This window comes from Neoarius graeffei, chromosome 2 (assembly GCF_027579695.1).
Source record: "Neoarius graeffei isolate fNeoGra1 chromosome 2, fNeoGra1.pri, whole genome shotgun sequence".
Taxonomy (NCBI): domain Eukaryota; kingdom Metazoa; phylum Chordata; class Actinopteri; order Siluriformes; family Ariidae; genus Neoarius; species Neoarius graeffei.
In genome coordinates, this window is record NC_083570.1 from 18,220,609 (window position 1) to 18,246,758 (window position 26,150).

The window sequence follows — 26,150 nt, forward strand, 5'->3', positions numbered from 1 at the left end:
AAGACCTCTGAAGGTGTGCTGTTGTATCTGGGACCTAGATGTAAGCAGCAGATCCTTTAAGTCCTGTAAGTTGTGAGATGGGGCTTCCATGGATCGGACTTGTTTGTCCAACACATTCCACAGATGCTTGACAGGACTGAGATCTGGGGAATTTGGAGGTCAAGCGAACACCTTGAACCCGATGGTCCTCAAACCATTCCTGAACAATTTTTGCAGTGTCACAAGGCGCATTATCCTGCTGAAAGAAACCGCTGCCATTAGGGAATATTTGCCTATTACCATAAAGGGGTGGACTTGGTCTGCAACAATGTTTAGGTAGGTAGGTGGTACACATCAAAGTAACATCCACATGAATGCCAGGACCCAAGGTTTCTCAGCAGAACGTTGCCCAGAACATCACACTGCCTCCATCGGCTTGCCTTCTTCCCATAGTGCATCCTGGTGCCAGGTCTTACTCTTCCCCAGGTAAGTGATGCACATGCACTTGGTTGTCCATATGATGGAAAAGAAAACATGATCCATCAGACCAGGCCACCTTCTTCCATTGGTCCAGTTCTGATGCTCACATGCCCATTTGGTGGTGGACAGGGGTCACCACAGGCACGCCGACACCTTTCCCTCATAGCCAACATTAACTTTTCCAGTAATTTGTGAGACAGTATCTCTTCTGTAGGACCAGATGGGCTTGCCTTCAGTCCCCATGAGCATCAATGAGCCTTGGGTGCCCATGACCTTCCTTGGACCACTTTTGGTTGGTACTAACCATTGTATACCGGGAACACCCCACAAGACCTGTTGTTTTGGACATGCCCTGACTACAGAGTATCTGATGCTCAGATCCTTACACTTGCTCACTTTTCCTGCATCTGACACATCAAGTTCAAGAACTGACTTCAATTCTTGCCTAATTTATCCCACCCCTTGACAAGTGCCATTGTAATGAGCTAATCAAATGTTATTCACTTCACTTGGCAGTGGTTTTCATGTTGTGTACATACGCGTGTATCCTCCATACACCATATACATTCAGCATATTTCGCTCTATCGAGTTTAACATGGCTCTGACGAGGGAAAAGCCGAAACATACTACATGATAAGTTTCTTTATTTCATAAACAGAAATGGTGTCTTGACAAAAAATCTGTAATTTATATAACACTAGCAATTGAAATGCATGAAAATGAGTTTTGCACAATACCGTATTTACAATGGTTAAGTCATTAAATTCATTAGGTTCATGTAGCATTTAGAAATGGAAAAAAAAGTAAAAACTCTAGAACAGCTATCCCAAAATTGACAATATGAACACAAAACAGTCATCTAGAAAAAAAACGGGAGATAGAGAGCAAGCAAGGGAGGGAGAGAGGGAGGGGAAACAAGAAAAGAAGAACAAACAAAACTACAAGCCAAAGAGCTATTACATTAAAAATGATGCACCGAAATCTACGAATACAATAATCTGTGTAAAAAGCATGTAGAAAAACACCTGATGTGGTTTGCTGATACAGTCGTTGACCAGTTATGAGAGGTATGAAGGATTTCACAGGTAGATAAGAGTGAGAGAGAGAGTCCGCTCTGCTAGTCGAGAGATGGGGGGGCCCGGAGACCCCTGCATACACACGTTTCACGTCAAGGTGAACTATGGCCTCTGCAAGTTCTAAGGCAAAAAAAGTCGGAGGTGCACTTCTATTCTTCTTACTCTGAAACATCCCCGTCGGGTGAAAAAACGACAAACTTGAAGAAATAAGCATAGTTATCAAAGGACATTTGTTTTTCTTTTGTATCCATTTGGTTAAAAAACATACAAAAATGAAAAAAAAAATACTAAACCTAGCTATCCAATTGAAACTCACAATTACTATATACATGGCAAGTTTGATTTGACTCGTAAAAACGTGTCACCTTGTCTTTGTAAACATTTTTGCTGTTCTACTTTTTCCTCGAATGAGTTCAGCCTGCATATCCTGCCGAGATTATATATAAAGTTGAGCGAATTGTGAATAAAAAGGCAAAGATTTTTTTTCTTCGTTTTCGCTGATGAGGAAAGCTTTGGAGAGCCAGTGTCGATGTTTCAAAGAAGCAGCACAAAATGGAAAAAAAAAAATAACACAATCATAGCAACATTAAAACAAAAGCTTAGCTTGTACTACCTTTATAGCCTTTCCACAAAGCAACCAATGGAAAAAAAAAATGCATCGCATTGCCATAGTTTATTAACTGCAGATTAAAAGCTTAGTAGACAATTTTAAAAAGTTCAAATAATGGAACTCTTTTGTTTGAGAATCCGCAGCCCTCTTTTTTTTTAAATTCAAAATTTTGTGCAAATCCATTTTCGATTTGTCAATTATTAGCTTAGAAACTATTAAAAAAAAAAAGGTTTCTGGTTTACCCATTAGCTTTTCTTCAGAAGATTCTATACAGAAATGATATTTGACTGGAAAAAGAATGTAGAAATAAAAATAAGTCATTGGCACGCACCCTGAGACAAGATATAAGAGCAAATGTGTCACTGTTTCGATGATACAGCCTCGACAAGTCAAGCCAAAGCTGATCAACATGCATCTGAAAGACAGTAGAGATGAAACCGATGAGCTTATTGGATTTGTGAGGTTGTTGATTGAAAAAAAAAAAAAAAACAGGCTGTGAAGACACCATCCTGGCTGACATTTTGAAAACTTTTCCTAGCAGAGACACAACCCAAACCGTTATAGACGTGGTTATGTCATGGTTTCAAGCATGAAGGCTTCCTTGCTTGCGTCAAAATACCAATCCCTCGGACCGGAGTGACCCTCGGCTCTTAAGGCAAAGCGAAATGAGTTTATACACAATCCGGAAAATATGCTATGCATTCAGTGCTCCCCAAGAGACCAACCAATATAATACATTATACATCCTTGCGTTTCAATACTGTTTTTAACACACCATGAGAATAAGGGGACCATTTATAACCTGGACCATGCTAGTTTCTTGAGTTACCAATTCTAGCTGGGGAATAACTAGTATACTAACTTGCTGGTTTGCTATTATAACTATAGTTCAAGTTATAATAAAGAAAAATGGACATACTTGAAAGCAAAGATTCCAAACACTAGTCCTGGAGAACCTACTGTCCTCCACATTGGAGTGTTTTTCCTGCTCCCAACACACTTGACTCAACTAATCAGCTAACGACGTGGGTGTGTCAGAGCAGACAAAACACTAAAATGTCCAGGACAAGCTTGGGAAAACTGGGTTGTCTTCTTAATCCCAATAATTTATAAATCTTGCTTGTTCCTGATGCTCGAATCGGTGGTTGTTGACCAAAATATATGCAAATTATGAACTGAAATATTGGCGCGACACTAACCAGGATGAAGTACGACGAAAGGTTAATGAATAAACATAATGAACAAAAATTCTAGCATGCATAGAGCAGCAGCCGTGGCCTGAAGGTTAAAGAAGTAGCCTTGGGCCCAAAGGGTCACCGGTTCAATTCCTGGTGACTGAAGTGCCCTTAAGCAAGGCACCTAAACCCTCTGGTGCTGTAGCGTAGCTGCCCACTACTCTGGGTAGGTGTGTGTTCACTGCTTCAGATGGGTTAAATGCGAAGAAGGAATTTCACTGTGCCTGAGTTTAAAAAAAAAAAAAGGAGTGAATGGATTTGGATGAAATTTGGTGGAAAGGTGGGCCAAGGAACAATTGATTAGATTTTGACCCAAATCCAGATATGTATATAGATCCAGGATTTTTTGTCTGTTCCCAATGTAACTCAAAAAGTAGTGAATGGATTTGGATGAAATTTGGTGGAAAGGTAGGCCATGGGCCAAGGAACAGTTGATTAGATTTTGACCCAAATCCAAGCCTGGATCGTGCAGATCCAGGATTTTTTTTTTTTCTGTTTCCAATGTAACTCAAAAAGTGGTGAACGGACTTGGACAAATAAAGGCTTTTTCTTAGAGAAAGAGGGAAAGAAAGAAAAACAGCTCCATGAGCTATTTTAAAACATTTTTAACCAACCAAACAGATTACAGTCCGATCTTCTTGTTTGTTATTGGTCGAGAAGGCTGGGGCTGGTAAAATTTGTAACATTTTCCAAAGCTAAAGTTGGTGCGAGATGAAAAGGAACCGCATACATGTATCGTTCACATCCCACAACCTTTCTCCTTCTGTGAATTGACTCAGGAATAGTGAATTATAACTTGCATTAATGAACTTCGCGCTTCAAGCATATCTGAAACCTGGACTCTTTTGTTGGACTTGGACGTGTTAAAAACAGTTCTGTAACGCAGGGCACTTCCAATTCCAACGCACCTGTCGTTCCATCATTGATTCTTGGGAATCGCTTCCTATTTTCCTTAAAAATGTCAGAAATCTTTATCCAACGACAACGTAGACAGTTACACAATGTGCTTATTTAGTGGAACGTCATGCTTTCCACACTTACTCGACCACTTCTATAAAAAGTAGTGTGAAAACAAAGTTCATTTATAGGGATGATTTGCATAATGTGTGCACAAACGTCCGTCCGTTCGGACCTCGTAAGTCTTTAGTTCTGTACCTGATTCGAATTTCGAAATACTGTCAATAGTTGAGAGAAAGAGGGAGCGAGAGAGCGAAGCAAAAAGTCTCGAGAAGAGGAAAATAAGTAATCGAAGAAAGCAAGAGCACAAACTAGCAAACACGACAAGTCTAGATCTCTAAACTGGTACAACAGAGCACTCCATCCAGTATTCATGTGTGTGTGTGTGTGAGAGGGGGAAAATGGTTGACAGTCCAAACTGTCAAAAAAGATCAAATTTTTAAATACACAATCCCACAAAAACAAGTCGTACAACTCCCCTGACTGAAACAGAACAACCTAAATCATATAACACAGCCAGAGCGTTATTAAATATACAAGATTAAAAAATGAATCAGTGGCGATTTTACCTACTTATATAACCTAACATCGAATGGAGAAGCTTGCCCAAAATTTTGGAAGCTTGTCAAAATCAACAGCCAAATCATCGTGACAACTAAGTTTGCTGGATTTCAGCAATTGAGTTACCTTTAAGATTACAAGAAGATTCTCTTTCATTTTTTCCCCATATATAACATTCAATCAATCAATGAAAAGGTGAATAAAAATAACTGTATTCCTTCAGATGGAAACTTCCGAGGTTTCTGAACAGACAAACTAGAAAACATACGGTACAGGCAGCATGCAAATCTTATCACGGAGATACAGTAAACCTCGAACAAATATACACTTAGGGCAAATATATAACCATTTTTAAAGGTCAAATGCATTTCCTTATTTCTTTTAGGATTGAAATCAGAGCTCGAATTTAGCTTATTAGACTCACAAATAATCAAATACGTCAATTAGACACTCTCGTGTTGTAGTGTATTAAGATTTTTTTCCTATTTTTGGTTCGAGTCCTTGGATATGGACTTGATTAGAATGATAACCAGCATTAAAATATTCAATGATCTAGGCTCTTTTGGAAGAGGAGCACTTTTAAGTGCATGTGTTAAGTGCTTCAGTTTCAGACTTTTAGGGTCCTGAAAGTGAAATCTACCCTTGAAGAAGTGCTACATGGTCTAAGAGTGCACCGAAGGTGGGGGAGGGGGAATAAACCACAACAAACCCAACAAGAACAGGAGCCCGTGATTAACTTGTTGTAGAACACAATGGAGCAAGATTCAAAAATCAGAGTCCACTGCCTGCCTAGCATTAGATACCGCTGCCAACTTTGTTGAAAGAGGTTATGTTTTCGCCTCAATTTTTCCAACGTAACTCAAAAAGTCATGAACAGATTTGGATGAAATTTGGAGGAAAGGTGGGCCATGGGTCAAGGAACAATTGATTAGATTTTGACCAAAATCCGGGTATGTATTTAGATCCAGTATCCAGTTACGTATGCAGATCCAGGATTTTTTTTTTCTGCTTTTCCCAATGTAACTCAAAAAGTATTGAACATATTTGGATGAAATTTGGTGGAAAGGTGCACCATGGGCCAAAGAACAATTGAGTAGATTTTCACCAAAATCCAGATATGCACTTAGATCCAGGATCCAGTTATGTATGCAGATCCACGAGTTTTGGTTTTTTTTTTGTCCTTTACACCAATGCAACTCAAAAAGTAGTGAACGGATTTGGATGAAATTTGGTGGAAAGGTGGGCCATGGGTCAAGGAACAATTGATTAGATTTTGAGCAAAACCCAGATATGTATGTAGATTCCAGATCCAGTAACGTATGCGGATCCAGGATTTTTTTTTCTTTTCCCAATGTAACTCAAAAAGTATTGAACAGATTTGGATGAAATTTGGAGGAAAGGTGAGCCATGGGCCAAGGAACAAGTTATTAGATTTTGACCAAAATCCAGATGTGTATGTAGATCCAGGATCCAGATATATACACGGCTCCAAGATTTTTTGGGCTGTTCCCAACATAACTCAAAAAGTAGTGAATGGATTTGGATGAAATTTGGTGGAAAGGTGGGCCATGGGTCAAGGAACAATTGATTAGATTTTGAGCAAAACCTGGATATGTATGTGGATCCAGGATTTTTTTTTTCTTTTCCCAATGTAACTCAAAAAGTATTGAACAGATTTGGATGAAATTTGGAGGAAAGGTGAGCCATGGGCCAAGGTAAAAGTTAGTAGATTTTGACCAAAATCCAGATGTATTTTTTTGGGCTGTTCCCAACATAACTCAAAAAGTAGTGAACGGATTTGGATGAAATTTGGTGGACAGCTTTAGTATTATCCCAGGTTCAATTGATTTGATTTTGATGTCGATAATATGTGGCTTGGTGGAGATATGCACTCTACCGAGTGCCGTTCTAGTTTTATCATGTATTAGAAACAAATTTTATTTTAGATTTTGTCAAATTCAATTTCTTAATAATGCTTACACTAGTTCACCACTAGTCAGAGCAGTGGTGTTGAGTCATAAACTGGTGAATTAATGAGTTTGAGACTCCAAGGGTGCAAAATCCAACTTGGCGACACTGTCAAACTGTATTAGTCTTGGCAGCGCCCAACATCATAATCACTTCTGATAATCAAGATGGGCTAATAGTAGTACGAGTAATTAATTTACCACGTTCTGTAAAAGGCTGCCAAGTTTTGGGCTTGGAATACATTTCTACACTGAAACAAATAAATGGAACTATAAAATGTTCTCATGAACTGTAATCCTTAATGAACAGAAGGCAGGACTGATGGAATCATCATCATCATGAGATACACAATGTTTTATCCTGATCAAGGCTGGTTTGGATTTGAAGCCTTTCCCAGAAACGCTGAGTGGGAATAAGATGGGAATCTACCCTGGATGGGATGCCAGTCCATCACAGATGTGTAGAGTATTCTCAACTAGTTGAGCGCAAACTGAAAACTGAGATTTCATATTTGTCATATTTTAAGAGGACTGGAATTCATGAATTTGCATGTTTTGCGTTCGTAGTGGACTCTGGATTTTTGACCTCTATTGCATATGCTCTTGAACGGTTCTTCTGTTCGTCCTTTTGGAGGAACCTGTAGAACTGATGACTATCCAAACAACCCCGAGGAACTTTTTTTTTTCCTTAAAAGCAAATCTGCACACCAGCTGGGTTGATGTGCTTGATCATGGGATGGACAGAGCAAATGCCCGAAGCAAACACAAGGGGGGAAGAAATGATCATTTTGCAGAGCTCATGCACCGTTTCCTGTTCCTGGAGGAACTCTCAATACATCAAAGTTTTGAAAGGTAACAAATATTTTCCTGTTATTAGGCCTTTTAAAAAGAACACTGAAAACATTCAAAGAAGCTGCTTTTGGGTCTTCATCATCATCATACACACACACACACACACACACACACACACACACACAACGTCTTTAAATACTGACAAGCCAAAAAGAAGAACGTTCCTCCATCGAGGTGCGACTCTTTTCACATTTCAGCGGGGCAAATCCGACAAAGTCCAAACGGCACATGCTATGCAAAGGGGTTCTACGTTACAAAAAAGTGTGTGTGTGTGTGTGTGTGTGTGTGTGTCTGTATACGTAAAGCTGTTTTCCTGAGTATTAAGCACACCCACCATCGCAGGCTATTTCACTTCAGGCAGGAAACAGCAAAGGAAACATTTCCACTTTCGCAACAGAAAAAAAAAATATGCGAAAGCTATGAAAAACAAGTGGAAGCACATCTAAAGCACTACCTGTACACAGGGTCACTGATACACTCGCCATGCTCCGTAATATATACAATACTCGTTCTGCCCAGCAAGCACTTTGTACATAACCACCAAAAAAAAATAAAAAATCCAAACACGAGGGTATTGCTAACGTGAGAGGGATATTAACTGTCACGAAAATTGAAATCCGTTTCGTCTTGTTCTTCCTCCTCCATTTCAGTGCTGTCAAAGGCAATAGAGGAATGTTGGTTTTGTTTTGTTTTTTCTTCCAGAAAGGACTGACTGTACAAATTAAGTGTTGTGGAGACACTACAAATGCGTAACAAAGACGACTTTTTTGCATATGGACATTTACAGTCTAGCTGTTGTATAAAAAACAAAAAATAATAAAAAACAAAAGAAAGAAAGAGAGAGAGAAAATCTGTCATGGACATAATCTGTATCCTTTTCATGAACTACTACAATCGAACATTCAGAATATTTCCTGAGTTTCTTGAATTTGCCGTGGCATTGAAAGCGTGAGAGCGTGTGAGAGAGAGAGAGAGAGAGAGAGAGAGAGAGAGAGAGAGAGAGAAAAATCACTGGTGTTAAATCAACCTGGTGTAGCTGCACAGTGTAGGTTTTAATACGCAACACTGTAAGGTGTGAATTCAACACCGTCGATCTTACTGTGAGGATGTGAAGAAGAAAGGATAGATGGATGAGAGAGAGAGAGACATTGAGCTGCTGCTAGGTCCGTGGAGACTTGGATGTGAGATGTGGTTGGAGCCAATCCCCCGTGAGCTGGACTGTGACCCGGAGAAAACAGCGTCGCACTGATGGAGGTCAGTGGCGGGGGATAAAACCGTGTAGCACCATTAAGAAAGGTTGTTGTTTTTTGTTTTGTTGTTTTTTGTATTTTTTTTTTTTGTATTTTTCTTTTCTTTTACACGAGACACTTCAGCCATGGCTGAGCCCGAGAGAACCTGGAGTAACAGTATTGCTGCTGTTAAGACAACTGTAGTGTCAATCGTTAAAAAAATAGACAAAATGAAAAGACGACATAAATATATCAAAACAAACAAACAAACAAAACAAAAAAAAAGAGATTCATAGAACACTGGCAGAGGCTGACCATCTCAACACCCCTTGAACTTTCAGGGGTTTGTCAGAAGATGTATCGAAATTAAATAACAACAATAAAAAAATGAAAAAGGTAAAAAAAAAAACAAAACTGTCACTAGGTACAGTCCTTTCTCGGCTGTTCGTCAGTGGTACATTTATCGGTCATCTCCTGACAGAAGTCTACTGTCACCGTCTGACTGGATTGTTCCAAGTTCTGGCCCGCCTCGAGGTAGGCGGAGCCAGACGTCGTCTCCTCCCCCTCGCCGTTCCCTACGTGGCACTGGGCCGATGCTGGTGCCTGGTGCGTGTCGTTTGTAGCAGGCGGTTTGACGAATTCAGGTTCGGGTGTGGCCGCTCCGGAGTGGGTGGTGAGGTCGATGCTGGCGGCCATTTGTGTGTGGGCGGGGGAGGCGGAGTCAGATGTGGGTCGTAGGATGGGGCAGTAGTGATGGAGAGACTGGACTTGCTCGGGGCTCAGGGGGACGTCGCGGCACACCTCTTGAGACAGGCAGGAGAAATTCTCCCACAGCTCGCCCATGCACGCTTTCAGCTGATTCCTCTCGGTCAGCAGCTTCTCCTTCTCACATACCTACACACGCACACACACACACATATACTATATATATGACATACAAAATGGGTGACTTGACATGACACATCATACTTTTTTATCCATTTAGAGTTACATCGAAAACAAGTTACTTCCTGTTATCACTTTACATGATGGCTGGAGGCATTCCGTAAAGCCCCGTCGGATTTTAAAGCAGAACAGAAAGTCTGGGAAATCATTTTGCCTTGGAAACTCATTTCAACCATGAGGCTTTCTGAACGAGATGTTCTCCTTGCGTACCAGTTTGCGTATCTCGCACTCCAGGTTGAGGATGCAGTCGAGTTTCCTCTTCCGGCAGCGCTGGGCGGCGATACGGTTTTTACTCCGTCGGCGCACGTCGTGGATGAACTCGAGCTGCTCCGACGTCAGCTTGTGCATCTTCACCATCATCTGGAAGTCGTTGCGTGGAAGATTTGTGATTTGATCGACGGGGAAAGGAAGCTTGATCTGTAACGAGACACAAGGGTCAGTATTACGATGTAGTCATGAGCCCTAAACCCTAACCGTTGTACATCGTAGCCCCTGTATGAGGTAAGTTCACGACATCACCAGGTGTTATTGGCTGATTAGAGTTGACCACAAAACTGAAAATATCTCACTCCTTGCCTGATATGGAAGGGCTGCACAAACACTCGACATCCTGCATCTTATTTTCTCATTTTCAAGCTCGACAGTATTATTGTCCGTTTTCTGTGCCAGCTGTGATGGGGATGTTCAAGTTTCAGTCATTCAATTCATTCGGTTTAAGCTGAAGGAGGAGTCGACTCTTTTGACTCCCAAACAGTGTGTTGCTTGAACTCACTTTTTTCCTCTGAAAAAAAAATTGATTTATCATCAAATACCTGAGTGCTGACACATTAGATATCTTTAGTTTTCTTTGCAGGCATCTCTTAAATCCTAAAAAGAGCCTATTCTCAAAGTAGCCAACTCTTTGAGCCGACTCATTCCTGAACGGCACATCATTTCCTACAGTGGTGCTTGAAAGTTTGTGAACCCTTTAGAATTTTCTATATTTCTGCATAAATATGACCCAAAACATCATCAGATTTTCACACAAGTCCTAAAAGTAGATAAAGAGAACCCAGTTAAACAAATGAGACAAAAATATTATACTTGGTCATTTATTTATTGAGGGAAATGATCCAATATTACAGATCTGTCAGTGGCAAAAGTATGTGAACCTTTGCTTTCAGTATCTGGTGTGACCCCCTTGTGCAGCAATAACTGCAACTAAACGTTTGCGGTAACTGTTGATCAGTCCTGCACACCGGCTTGGAGGAATTTTAGCCCGTTCCTCCGTACAGAACAGCTTCAACTCTGGGATGTTGGTGGGTTTCCTCACATGAACTGCTCGCTTCAGGTCCTTCCACAACATTTCCATTGGATTAAGGTCAGGACTTTGACTTGGCCATTCCAAAACATTAACTTTCTTCTTCTTTAACCATTCTTTGGTAGAACGACTTGTGTGCTTAGGGTCGTTGTCTTGCTGCATGACCCACCTTCTCTTGAGATTCAATTCATGGACAGATGTCCTGACATTTTCCTTTAGAATTCGCCGGTAGAATTCAGAATACATTGTTCCATCAATGATGGTAAGCCGTCCTGGCCCAGATGCAGCAAAACAGGCCCAAACCATGATACTACCACCACCATGTTTCACAGATGGGATAAGGTTCTTATGCCGGAATGCAGTGTTTTCCTTTCTCCAAACATAACGCTTCTCATTTAAACCAATAAGTTCTATTTTGGTCTCATCCGTCCACAAAACATTTTTCCAATAGCCTTCTGGCTTGTCCACATGATCTTTAGCAAACTGCAGACGAGCAGCAATGTTCTTTTTGGACAACAGTGGCTTTCTCCTTGCAACCCTGCCATGCACACCATTGTTGTTCAGCGTTCTCCTGATGGTGGACTCATGAACATTAACATTAGCCAATGTGAGAGAGGCCTTCAGTTGCTTAGAAGTTACCCTGGGGTCCTTTGTGACCTCGCCGACTATTACACGCCTCGCTCTTGGAGTGATCTTTGTTGGTCAACCACTTCTGGGGAGGGTAACAATGGTCTTGAATTTCCTCCATTTGTACATAATCTGTCTGACTGTGGATTGGTGGAGTCCAAACTCTTTAGAGATGGTTTTGTAACCTTTTCCAGCCTGATGAGCATCAACAACGCTTTTTCTGAGGTCCTCAGAAATCTCCTTTGTTCGCGCTGTGATACACTTCCACAAACGTGTGTTGTGAAGATCAGACTTTGATAGATCCCTGTTCTTGAAATAAAACAGGGTGCCCACTCACACCTGATTGAAAACACCTGGCTTTAATTTTACCTTCAAATTAACTACCAATCCTAGAGGTTCACATACTTTTGCCACTCACAGATATGTAATATTGGATCATTTTCCTCAATAAATAAATGACCAAGTATAATATTTTTGTCTCGTTTGTTTAACCGGGTTCTCTTTATCTACTTTTAGGACTTGTGTGAAAATCTGATGATGTTTTAGGTCATATTTATGCAGAAATATAGAAAATTCTAAAGGGTTCACAAACTTTCAAGCACCACTGTACATCTGCTTTCAAGTTTCGAGAAGTTTTCATTGAACAACATCGAGCCACAAGAAATCTCTAAAGTCCTTGCTGTTCACTTTGGCCACCACAAGATGGCAGCAGTGATCCAGAAATCTCAGCTTCACTTGGTGACAGAGACAGAATTCACACCTTGATCGTTTATTTCCTTTACAGGTAATGATAATGAGAGGAAGAGACAGAGAGAGATGGAGAGATGAGGAAAGAAAAAAAAAAAGAATAGTGAGAAAGTGAGCGTCTCTGCGTTTGTCAATATGACCAAAGCAGACAGAAGCCGGGAACAGGAAGCAGAGAGACAGCTGGCTCACTCATTTCTTTCTCCATCTCTCATTCACGCTCCTGCTGGGTGATTACTAGCAGGGATGAGTATGCAAATCCATGCCGTTAACGAGCTGGTGCTACAGGGCCTGGCGGCGCAGTCTGTCTTACCATATGACACACACACACACACATCCATACCCACAACAGTAGGAATATATTCTCTGAATCTGAAGGGTATTGTGATGCCCCACACTGCATTGCTGCCCGACAGATCCAGGGTATCGATCATGTGCCTGTATGGCGTTTTGCACGTCCCCCCCATGTCCATGTGGGCTTCCTCGGTTCGTTTATAGGTTGTGGGATGGACTCCGAATCCACAGGATAAAGCGTTTTCTGAAGATGAATAAATGTATTTTCTTTCCTATATATGAGCTGTACAACTTGTTCCAAATTTATCCTACCGCTTGTTTATCCTAATAAGATTCAAAACCTGGCTGCTTCTCCGTGCTCCGAGACGATTCTCCCGGTTGTACAACCACAACGTGCGCCAGGAAGGAGAACCTGCAGCCCTCCGAACGGAGAGGAATCGAGAGATGGGGGAAGGGGGCGAGGTGTCAGAGGGAAGTCTGTATTTAGTGCAAGAGATGACAGAGTGAACACTCGCGGCGTGCTGCATGCTCTCACACACTTCCTACACGCTTCTCTCAAAGGAGCGCTGCTCTGGAAATGGGTCTAGACTGAAAACTAGGTCTCGTTTGTTACTCCTGGCCCATTTCGCTCTTACGGCGTGAACAAATGAGGGATTATCGGAATGCGATGGAGGTCAGGAAGCCGTAACACCTGTCTCGGGCTCAGGAGTCTCTTCAGTTCAGGGTCATCAGTAAGAGGGCTCCGACTGGACGGAACGCAGTTGTCCTGATGACTTGTTTGTTTTCGACACTCCAGTCAAGGCTGAAAACCTATCGACTCACAGCCTGACTAATGGGAGCGCTCATGGCGGATGGACCCTCCACTGGGATCGAGATGTGAACGTATCCGAGGACGTGAGGTCCTTTGCCCCGACAGCGTACGCTCGCTGCATGTGCGGTTAAGCGATCGTGAAAGTCGAGACCATGCCTGGGAGATGAAATTGCGTTCAGAGCAAGCTCTTTGGCACGCATGTCGTGCGGTTTTCCGATTTTACCAAAAGCGTCATCGCATAATAATAACGAGACCACAGTCGGCTCATAGCGAGAACGACATAAAGCTCTTCGAGTATCAACTTCACTGCTCACTTCCTCCGAGCAGCTCTTAAGGGGTTAAATTATCTTGCAAGCCAAAAGCAAGAGAGTGAGCACTTTCTGATCACGCCCACGCACTGATATTGATACTACTCGCAGACAAACACAGGATTTCCTACTTCTACTTTTTTTTTTTTTTAAAGAGAAAAATCACTGTACGGTGTGTTTTAATTACTTGATACACAGTATACTGTACTTACTATCTGTCTTATACTTCCTGCATGCTCTGAAAGGAAAATCATCAACGATAGAGCGGTGTGAAGTGGAAACAAATAAGATAAAGGGTTTTCATGAGACCCAATACACCTTCAAATAAAACATATCTTCTTTTTTTTTTTTTTTAAATTTGTCTGAGTGAAATTTTAACAAAGGCATTCTGATTGCTGGGTGTGACGTGAAATATAGTGCCATGATAGGTAAGGCTCAATCCGTGCAAAAATGTTCATAAAACGTACATAAAGGGCTGAATTATGGAACTACGTACCGGTACCAAACGTCTAGTGCTTTTGTCTCAGTGTGTCCGTCCTGCCGATGAGCCTACACTTTAACAACTTCCTTCCTTCACTAAATTCATTGTTTCCAGTGGTGCTATTTTTAAAGCAGTGTTTCACCCAGTCTCCCTTAGGATCTCTCTCTCTCTCTCTCTCTCTCGCTCTCGCCATTTGCTGTATAAACACACAGAGGCAGTGTGAGTGCATTTTCCTGGTCCTGATGACAAAAGTAGGCCGAGAGACCTAGAGAGAGAGAGAGAGAGAGAGAGAGAGAATCTCCAGGGAGCATGAGGTTAAATTTTATTTTATCCCTCCCCTCCATACACACATCATGATCTCTTTCTCGTCTGTTGTATTCAAATGAATTAGATAAGTCAGGCTTTGATAAGACCGAGGTAATGTAACCTATGTCGCATGCCGCAGTGAGAGGCATGGGAACTCGTACGTCAGGTCACGACGACGTACGAGAATCCAGTCCTTCGCGATGAACACGTAGCCGCACGCATCAGTGGATTAATCTGCCTTTTTATTCACCGCGACCTCAGGATGTTATTTTCCAGGAGCATGGTGGACGCGCCACGTAATCTCAGCCTAATCATAAAGTCTGTTTTGATTTACTTCACATGCTTTCTGTAATTAGATGCTTAGTTCACATTTATGGAAGGAGTCTCCAGTGTCAGAGCTTTGTAACTTTGTCAAGTTCCCACCACTTTCTTGGGAAGCTGTGTGTGTGTTATTTTTAATTTTTTTTTTTTTTTACTTCAAGCGCAAGAAATAAGAGCAGCTGGTGAAGGAAACTGTTCCGAGCTGTTCTGCGGTGTTAATGCACCATCGCTGGTCATTACCCCGAGTGTGTGACTCAACCTGACAAAACGAGCTGCCTCATTTCTAACGGGCTCCCGTTGCCGTGGCAACGTGCCAGCTGCCTTCTGCCCAGCCCCCACGCGTACGATTACACGAGGTCCGATCATGTGAAAGCACTCTGTCCTTTTCTTCTCTTCCTGATCAGTCTCTTATTCACAAACTGAACTCGCTATTCAGACTGCAGGAATTCATCCTTTCTCTCCTGACGGAACGGATATCGTGCGCCTCGGGTTTGAGCTCGTTAATTAACCACGTGCTAAATGGGTTGATCGGTGAGGCTGAATTCCGAGCTGAACCGCCTATTCTTCAGCTGTTCGTGGTACAATGAAAGAAATTATGAGGCGATAAAAATAAAACGATAGAAACTACATGACTTAAATTGTGAGAGAGAGAGAGAGAGAGAGAGAGAGAGAGGAGAGCAGGTGTGAGCTACTGTATGCCTGGTCAGGTGGATTACTGCAAAATGAGAGGATTGGTCTGTCATCCATCTGTGTCAGCAAAGCGAGTGAAAAAGAAATGGGGGGTGGGGTAGAGAGACAAAAATAGAGAGGAAGATAGAAAGACAGACTGAAACATCACTGAAGCACCACTCTTATCATTTATAGTGAGTCAGCTCCGTGTGATTGGCATCATTCAGAAAAAAAAAAAATTAAAATGTTAAACATCCTGAAACACACACACATCCTTGTGAGGACCTTCCACTGACGTACTATACAAGTCCAAAAATGCTATACAAGTCCAAAAACCGGCCGTAACCTTTACATCAGACACCAAACGGAAATTGTTTGACTTGTTTAGGTTTTGGTGTTTTTTTTTTTTTCCCCCCGCATTGAAATAAAAACTGTGGTTTTTGAAAAAGCCATTTTCCTCATGCGGTCCCCACAAACTCTTAAAGTCCCCACAAGGCCAAAACTCGGCTAACTCATATACTCCTATGCCTGTGTGCGCATTTGGCACACACTCATTCAATGAGGTGATATTTCGCAAAACCAAGCCACCTACTGGCATGATTTTCCCACTGGAGGTGGGGAAAAAACCTGGAGAATACAGAGAAAACCCATACGAGCCTTCGTGGGAGGTTAGATAAGAGTTCGTTAGCGTGACATAAAAGTGGTCTGCGTTTAAGGGTTAAAGTGTGGGTTGCGATATGGTTCAGCAGATACAGCCAAAAGTCCCGTAATTTGTCAAATAGTAATTTGTCTCAGAAACACATGGAAATCATATTTGACGAATTGTAAGCCCCAAAAGAAGCAGCTGAGCTACCTATAGGTCCTTAACACGCATGTACACACCAAGACTCGTGAACAAGTAAACAAGCTGGTAATCACCAGATTTACTTGGCAGAGATTGGTGAGTGCGCACTGTTTGGACAAATAAACAGGACTGAAAAAGGACATGTCCATATTCTGTGGTGGCTCAGGAAGACGTTTATAGACCTTTAAGAAACGGAGATTTATGAGCTATGAAAAAGTCCACAGATCCATCTTCTGTCTTTTATCTCTATTTGACATACCCAGGCACTTGCTGGGAAGCCGGCTCCTTATTAGTGATGCCGTGTGCAGGTAACGTGAGTGAAGTTTATTCAGCCTACGTTTGACTCCATACCATGACACCAGGCTTTTGTGGTTGAACAATACCGAATGAATTGGCACTAATATGCGCCTTTACCTTTATCAAGTGACCTGCCTCACAGACTGCAGATAAATATCTAGGCGCTCACAGCCACCTAATATCACCACTGTATATCACATTTGAGCCAGGGCATTCTACAGAGACACTTGTCATTATTGTGTTCATTGCCACATCATAAATTACGACACAGGACCTTGGAGGGAAACAGGGACGAAGCACCTGTTGGAACTGATGAACAGATCGATCGGTAAACTGACTTTTGCAAAACCATAATGGACCTAGTTTTGTTGCTACCGCTGTCTGCTTGACAGATTAAATCAGCCACTGAGAAAAGACAAAGCACTTACTTCTGATCCTTGCTCCTGTACATGGCAGGATTCACTGTCTCCTTCAGAGAAGGATCCAGACTCATCGCTCGAGTTGGTTCCGTATGCCTGCTCGCACTTGATTTTTGGCCTTGCTGGGCCAAACAACACGTCAGTACCTGTGCCCAGTTCCTGTGGGTCAGTTGGCATGCAACGGGTCATGTTGGAGCAAGGTGACGAGGAGAACTCGAACTGGGGCAGGCTGCATGGAGAGCCACCACTGCCGTCCTCGGCATAGGAATACGACGAGCAGGAGCTGGAGGTGCGGGTGCGTGTCTCGGAGGGCGGTGAGCGTGGGCACACCTTTATGGGCACAGGGCAGCTGGTGTTTGGCCTTTGGCGGCACAGAAGCATCGACACTTCGCTGGAAGCAGCACCGGAGGAAAAACTCTGCGAGCTGGGCAGTGATTGGCTGCCGCCAACCCACAGTCCTTTGGGCAGGTGGTCAGCCAGCTCCTTGTCATGGGAGTTACTGCCTGGATAGGAATGGGCAGGTGTGGGCAGCTGCTCACAGGCTCCTGATGAAAAGATGACGCTGCGCCGGTCTAGCTCCACTTCCTGCTTACACACACCGTCACAGGATGCCGACTTCAGAGACAGTCCCGTGGAGAAGCTGTCAGCATCTTTGGGGAAGGCCACAGGCACCTGTGAAGGCCTGTAGTCCTTTTTGTGCTCTCCCTGAGTGCTTGCTTTGACCTGGGTGCAGGCCAGTCTGCTGGCATTAAGCTGCTGGGAAGTGTTGGCCAAATCCGAGATACCGCGCTTGAAAAGACCATGCAGTCCATTGCCATCCAACTCCATTTCGGCCATGCCATTGTCCTTGTCCCTGCCGTCATCCTCGTCACCTGACAGACCAAGTGCGATGGGCTCGTCCTCGCCCTCCTGCGGCTCCTGCTTGATATGAGTCACAGCTGACCCGCTGAGCAATGTGCTTGGGAAACCTGAGGTACTACTGGTATGTGAGGAGCTCTCGTTGGTGTTGTGCTTACTACAAGCCTGCTGATACTTCCTGTACTTTGGGCAGCGTGGCAGATCCGAGGAGACCTGCTGTTCTGAGTCCACTTGTCCATCTGGGAAGTCAGCGTTTGGTACTAGCCGCTCATGGTCTGGCCGCCGCAGAGCACTGAGGGCATCTGGATGGTGCCGAGAACGTGGAGAAGCAGCCCATGTCGCCGGTGCATTCGGTGTCATGGCCGGCGCCTCAGCTTGCATGCGGTCATCTTCTGAATGGTTGCTCTCTGGCGCCACCTTTTGGCAGAGCAGGGCCCCGTCTTCCTCACTCCGCAGCTGTGCCTCCAGGAAACGGAAGCAGGAGTCCTCTAGGTTGTGCATGCGCAGGAAGTCGGCACAGCGTATCACTTCCTGGATGTTGTCACGGCTGAGCAGCAACTTGGCTGTGTAGGCAAACTGCAACAATGGCGCGAAGCCCCTGGCAGTGACCTGCACACACACACATACACACACATACATACACAAAACACAATGGAAAATGTTAATGATACCATCAGCAATGCTATTGTGCTCGGCAGTTGGAGTGTGCAGACACAAATTGACAGCTCTAATGACCATCAACAAAAAAAGTAATCTTATATTGGGTCAGCACTGAATGTTCTACAGTATAAAATGGCCAAAAATAGCAGCAGCAGACCAGCAGGTAACGATCAACCAAATTCCACCCCTTGTCCCAGACTGCCTATATTCTGTCCTAGGCTGGCCTTTTTCGTCCTCTGGCTGGCTGAACAGATGGTGCCCCCTGCTGAGCCTTGGTGGTATGACAGTGCAAGGAGCACAGGACCATATGGGACTGTCTGGGTCCTGTCAGCCCAAATGCATGGGGTCTGAGAGATGGATGAAGAGAGGGAAGGACAGAGATCGAAGCCTGCATGTCAACCCTAGTGCTGGTTATTAGGTAAATGTCTGAGTCTGCAAAGTTTTGCTGCCTTTTAAGCCAACGCAAGTGACTACATATAGATGCTGGGTGACGAATCAGGCGTTGACTGGAACATTTGGAAAATGTGTGAATCATCTCACAAAAGCAGTTGTCCCTTTGCTTCTGCATTTCTTTCTCCACCTTTTTTATTCCTGTTGCCCCTGTCAAAGGTATATTATTGGTCCTGTCTCATGTAACACCATAACCTTGGGAAACAATTTAGAATAAAAAAGTAAAAATGTGTGCAATTTATACGACAATAAAATTGACATTGGCTCTGCCTGTCTGAGTTATGAGTCATGTTTTGGCCCGGCGTTATGCCTGTGAGCCACACTCACTACTAGGTGTTCTCTACTCTGTGGTGTACTGCAATGACTCAACTTTGATCTGGGCCAGTATTGTTTCCATGTACAAAGCAGTCTCTTTTTTCTGCCGGGGTGACATAAAATCTGGCATCGTGACTTATCTCAGTACAGAGTCTCAAGAGCGCTGGAGAAACACTTTGTTCTGAATAGTGCTGGAGAAAGCCGTCTTCACTTGCTGTTTGGATCTATTGTTGATACAGAGAGTTGCGCGCATACTCTGGCTGGTTGTCCTTAAGAGCCTGAATATGGAAAGATTAAGCACCATAAACTGCACCGTTTGCTGTGTGTGAATTTTTCCATGTGGAAAAACACGCAAATGTAGATGGAGGACGAAAAGCCACTTGCAGGCAGAAAGGAACGCCCGAACCTGGTGAATCATTTGTAGAGATATGAGTCGAAATATCACCACCGGGAAAGAACCTGCACTGTACGTATATAGATATATGGGGTCTGAGTAAAATTTGCAACAATGCTAGACTTAAAACGTACTTAGCTAAGCATGAAAAACTCCATCTTTCAAGGACTCATAGCTAAGCACACAGCAAATAGTACAAACTAATGCGTAGTAGTTACTACACAATATGATTGAAGGTTAATTAATGATTAATAATCAACAAGTTTGGTCCTTTGTTCCAAAACAACTGACACCTGGTCCCAATTCTGAAACGTTTTCTATCTGCTCTATATTGTATGGAGGATTCTCCAAAAAACGGATTAAAAACATGAAGTTATTTAACAAAGGACGTCGTATCCAGTGTTGTAGTCGAGCCACTAAACCTCGAGTCCGAGTCCCCAGTGTTCAAGTCCAAGTCATTAAAGAAAAATTCGAGTCGAGTCCAAGACTCAAACCGTACCATTTGACGGTGCTGACTTTATGTGAAAGTGTCTCTGCTACTGTGTCGGACTGACGTTCCTGCTCGACCGCCCCGTTTTAGTTAACAGGCTACAGACAAAAAGCTTGTTCATCGCTCAGCAAGCCCCGCCCACTATCAACAAGGCAAATAACATGAGAGAGGGTTAACGCTAGCTAGTTCATCGCTCAGCAAGGAAGCCCCGCCAACGATCAACAGAGCAATGAACACAGCGCGTCACTTCCTTCTCTGGGTGGAGTCTTGCCAAACGGCGATTGAAGTTCGAGGTTGTCCCCGTCGCCTCCTCGATAGTTCTTCTACATATGGAACACATACTGTAGCAGTGCATTTTTTCCCACTGCACAAGAAGTCTGTATAAGCGGCGCGGACAATCCTCGCGGCGTTCTCTCCAGGCATTTTACCACCATTAACGTTAGTTTGTTCCTGAATATGATGTATGAACAGGTGAATGCGCATTCTCTTGCATGAAATTAGGATAAAAATTAATGTAGACATAAATAGAAATATCTTATGCCAAATTATTATGGCACGTTACAAAAAATAAAGTAAAAATCCGAGTCCTCGTCTCCAATTTACGAGTCCGAATGCAGTTGATGCACGAGTCTGAGTCATCAGCGCTCAAGTCCAAGTCAAGTCACGAGTCCTTGAAATTAGGGCACGAGTCCTGGACTCGGCGGCACAGTGGTGTAGTGGTTAGCGCTGTCGCCTCACAGCAAGAAGGTCCGGGTTCGAGCCCTGTGGCCGGCGAGGGCCTTTCTGTGCGGAGTTTGCATGTTCTCCCCGTGTCCGCGTGGGTTTCCTCCGGGTGCTCCGCTTTCCCCCACAGTCCAAAGACATGCAGGTTAGGTTAACTGGTGACTCTAAATTGACCGTAGGTGTGAATGGTTGTCTATGTGTCAGCCCTGTGATGACCTGGCGACTTGTCCAGGGTGTACCCCGCCTTTCGCCCGTAGTCAGCTGGGATAGGCTCCAGCTTGCCTGCGACCCTGTAGAACAGGATAAAGCGGCTAGACATAATGAGATGAGAGAGATGAGATGAGTCCTGGACTCGGGTACTACAAGCCTGGTTGTATCACATGGTGAGATGATGAAGTTTTCTGGAAGGAGATGTTTATTTAATATTTTACGCACGGAGTCTCCAGTGTCACTGGTTTGTAACGGTTAGATGTTTCCGAACAAGTCTTTCCTGGACTTTCGGCCAGATTTATCTATCTATCTATCTACAGCTACTTCAAGAAAGTTTATAGCTGCTAGAATGGAAGAGTCACGAGGAATTAACTGGTCTCAAATGCCCTCAAGTGTTTAATCCCTTACTTACCTCCTCCTCTGCTGTAATACTACAAGTACCGTGCATCAACCCTAACACCAGCAATCTACTACTGGATTACAAACCCTTCATCTTGATTCCGAACCTCTAAAGTACCGTTTAATAAAAACCCTCGACGCTTTGTACGCTTCCTGCGTGCATGATGTTATCTGATCAAGACAGACTTTTGTTTGTTGAATGTTAAAGCAAATCTGTCATGTAGAGCTGGATACCAAGAAAGCAGTGCATGAAGTGTGTGTGTGTGAGAGAGAGGGACAGAAACAGAGCGGGTTGGGATGATGTCATTATGGAAGGACTTTAATAGTACATTCAGTCCTGTTTGTAAATTCGCTCCTGAAATTAGAGATCACAGGGCAGCAGCATGCCGAAGGATTTTCCGACATACATGACAATTTTAAGGCTTAAAAACATATCACGGGCAATAAAGAGCAACGAGACGGGCAGGGCTCAGGACTGTCTGGCTTCCAGGAGGTAACTGTAGGAGCTGGCAGAGACAGAGAGAGAGATGCAGACAGGGAGAAAGCAGTAGCAGTGATCAGTCATTGTTGAGAGGAAGCTGCTGACTCGTAATCTCTGGTGGGGGGATGGAAGTGTGTGTGTATGAGCATGTGTATAAAAAGGGGGCAGGGAAGAGACTCTGACTGGACACATGTGATCATGCTAGCAGTGCGACAGAGCTCGAAAAGAAAGGACTAAAAAGCAGAAGGGGAAGAGAGAAATAAATACAGATCTTAAGTGGACGCATGTCTGTCTTTCTCTATCTTTCTTTTGTATCCGATCTCTCTCGGTGAGCAGAAGTGCTGAGCGCACGCTGGATCTGCTTTCAGCTGACATCAGCAGCTGCAGCCCGCAGCAGCACATCACTATGGAGCCTGCACCATCTGTGACACACACACACACTGAAACATGCACACACATTCCTCCTTTCCCGATCCAGACGCACCAAATGAGCGAGATGAGGAATGAAGGACGAGTAGCGGGTCGAGAGATAGAGAGAAGGATTAAAGAGAGACGCGCACACAAGACACAAAGGCATCCACAGATCACTATGATAGGGAGAAAATGAGGAAACGAAAGACGATTACTGAAGGAAAGTGGGGGAAATTAAGGAAGTGAGGCTCATTAACAGAAGGACTTTGACATATGAAGCGACGTTCGCTTAACAGCGAATACTATACGTACACAAAGAACCCCATATATCAGCGTGACAGATCTGGGTCATTTATTCTAATCTAGACTTGCTCTCTCTCTCTCTCTCTCCCTCTTTATATTCTAAGTGGTCAGATCATAATAGAAAATAATAAAGAGATCTCACACAGCCTGACAAAGCAAGCAGGAATCCTGCCAAAATAAGCTGCAGGTCATGGAATACAGTCGAACCCCAAACCCCTCTCTCTCTCTCTCTCTCTCTCACACACACACACAAAGTCACAATCAGCTCTCTCACCCCACAGACTTTTACCGTTGCACTCTTCCTTTCTTCTAGATCACCTTTTCAGACCTCGATAGCAGACATGTCTAATTGATGCCAATGCGCCATTTTCCTGCATGTCATGAATGATAACGCATGACAATGACACACACACACACACACACACAGAGCAGCACCGGGAGATGGCAGAAATCGAAAATCTGCTGACTAGCCTTCAAATCCAGACACAATAATACGTGTCTCGTTTCACTATTTTCGGAATCTCCTTTGGAGTCGAAGTGAACAAATGAGTGCATTCGTTGCACAATTACCCCGAGATCTACACTACCGTTCAAAAGTTTGGGGTCACTTTGAAATGTCCTTATTTTTGAAAGAAAAGCACTGTTCTTTTCAATGAAGATCACTTTAAACTAATCAGAAATACACTCTATACATTCAGTGCGTTTACATGCACATCCAAATCGAGCTACTGTCGGTAATCGAGCTAAGGGTCCCAGCAGGGGTGCCAGAGAAATCCAATCCTACATGCACGCAAGTTAATCGAGCTATTGTGAGGGGTACACTGTGCACCCGAGCCATCGTGTTGGTACACTTCCGGTTGTCATCATGAAGAAGAGCTATTCAAGAGTATAAACAAAGTTATCGCAGTGTTGCCAGATACTGCTGACGTTTTCCAGCCCAAAACATGTTCAAATCCGCCAAAATGCACTTAAAACCGCCCAATCTGGCAACACTGGCAGTTCTGTGTTCACAAGTTCCGTGCTCAAGCTGTGAGGCTTGCTCTAACAGACTGTAGGGCTACAAACTGTCCTGCGCAGACCACTGTTTTGTAAGACAACTTATTTTGCACAATTGTATATTTTTCTAAAGTCCATTTTTTGCTTACAATTTAACTTATGTCTTAATAAACACACAAAAAGTTCAATTGTTTTGTTTTTATTGACATTCTTCAGATGTTGGACATATATATACACACACAAATACAGTGACTTGTTTATGTACACAATTCACAGCTATGCAACAGCTGTACAGATGTATTTGGTGATACAGTAAGTGAGCTAAATTTTAACAGTGCAAACAATGCCACAAAAAGAAAAGATTCATGCCGTTGTCATGATTCGTTGTCATGCCGACCGAGGCTGTTGTGTTTCCCGCTTGTGGTCTCGTCACTCGTCACTTCCGGAAGGGGCAGTGCTGGAGTAAGTAGCTCGACTACGTAGCTCAATAGGGTTTACATGCACTAAGTAGCTCGGCTACAATCGCATAATCTAGGTCGTGTAGCTCGATTCCGAGAAATCAAGTTCGGTTCAATTTCAGCCGAATTAAGGTGTATACATGGCATTTTGAACTTCGATTTCAGTCGAGCAACGGCAGAAATTCGATTCTCTCTATGTGCATGTAAACACAGTGATTGCTAATGTGGTAAATGACTATTCTAGCTGCAAATGTCTGGTTTTTGGTGCAATATCTCCATAGGTGTATAGAGGCCCATTTCCAGCAACTATCACTCCTAATGGTACAATGTGTTTGCTCATTGCCTCAGAAGGCTAATGGATGATTAGAAAACCCTTGTACAATCATGTTAGCACAGCTGAAAACAGTTTAGCTCTTTAGAGAAGCTATAAAACTGACCTTCCTTTGAGCAGATTGAGTTTCTGGAGCATCACATTTGTGGGGTCGATTAAATGCTCAAAATGGCCAGAAAAATGTCTTGACTATATTTTCTATTCATTTTACAACTTATGGTGGTAAATAAAAGTGTGACTTTTCATGGAAAACACAACATTGTCTGGGTGACCCCAAACTTTTGAACGGTAGTGTACACAGCAAGCACAACGCACGGGCAAAAAGACTTCGAGCAATATAAATCAAGAGTAAACTACACTGACTCATATTAAGTTAACATTTTACTTTTACTGCAAATTAGCAGCCATTTAGCTTCCAGCTGTGGTATTAATGTATATTCGTATATATTAGAATATATATATTCATATACATCAAAAGCTTTTTTAAAATCACAATTATTTGTTGCACTGTTTTAATTTATAACTAATCAATATGACAAATAAGCGTAAAATACCGTACATAGTAGTGTATTTGGAAAATTATTATTATTTTTTTTTTTAAATCAGCAGTACTATCCCACACAAAAAGTACTGTATGGTAAGTTGTACTAAGTTTTCTTCTTCTTCTTCACTAATGAATCACTTTATATGCCGTTTTGTGATTAAAATAGACTAGACTTTAATTCCAAAATTCGGAACAATTCGAGATTATATGGAAAGATATAAAGGTTTAAATTTGGAGCTTAGGCGGCACGGTGGTGTAGTGGTTAGCGCTGTCGCCTCACAGCAAGAAGGTCCTGGGTTCGAGCCCCGTGGCCGGCAAGGGCCTTTCTGTACAGAGTTTGCATGTTCTCCCCGTGTCCGCCTGGGTTTCCTCCGGGTGCTCCGGTTTCCCCCACAGTCCAAAGACATGCAGGTTAGGTTAACTGGTGACTCTAAATTGACCGTAGGTGTGAATGTGAGTGTGAATGGTTGTCTGTGTCTATGTGTCAGCCCTGTGATGACCTGGCGACTTGTCCAGGGTGTACCCCGCCTTTCGCCCGTAGTCAGCTGGGATAGGCTCCAGCTTGCCTGCGACCCTGTAGAACAGGATAAAGCGGCTAGAGATAATGAGATGAGATTTAGAGCTTAGGGGCACAGCTACTACATTTTCCTTGTCAAAATTCAACCACACGGACCTCATTCCTTTAAAGTGAATTCAGTGCCCATAAACCACGCAAGCTTTTTTCCTTGTACAAAGCAACAATCATTATGTTGATTGACCGTGTGTTTTCGAACCACAGCTGATCCAAAAGGCCATAAATGAACGGAAAATCAAT

At 43.2% G+C, this 26,150-nt stretch overlaps 1 protein-coding gene across 1 annotated transcript in view; it reads right to left on the reverse strand.

Annotated features, from left to right (window-relative positions):
• Window positions 1-1,136: 1,136 nt before the first annotated feature.
• The window catches only part of bach2b (BTB and CNC homology 1, basic leucine zipper transcription factor 2b), a 206,579-nt gene continuing 181,565 nt past the window's right edge, over window positions 1,137-26,150 (reverse strand). The window contains exons 3-5 of the mRNA XM_060913952.1: window positions 17,323-18,780; window positions 10,103-10,309; window positions 1,137-9,841 (exon numbers count right to left, since the gene is read on the reverse strand). Of these exons, the coding sequence (XP_060769935.1) occupies window positions 9,368-9,841; window positions 10,103-10,309; window positions 17,323-18,780 (2,139 nt within the window). The 3' untranslated portion in view covers window positions 1,137-9,367. The remainder of the gene's footprint in view (window positions 9,842-10,102; window positions 10,310-17,322; window positions 18,781-26,150) is intronic.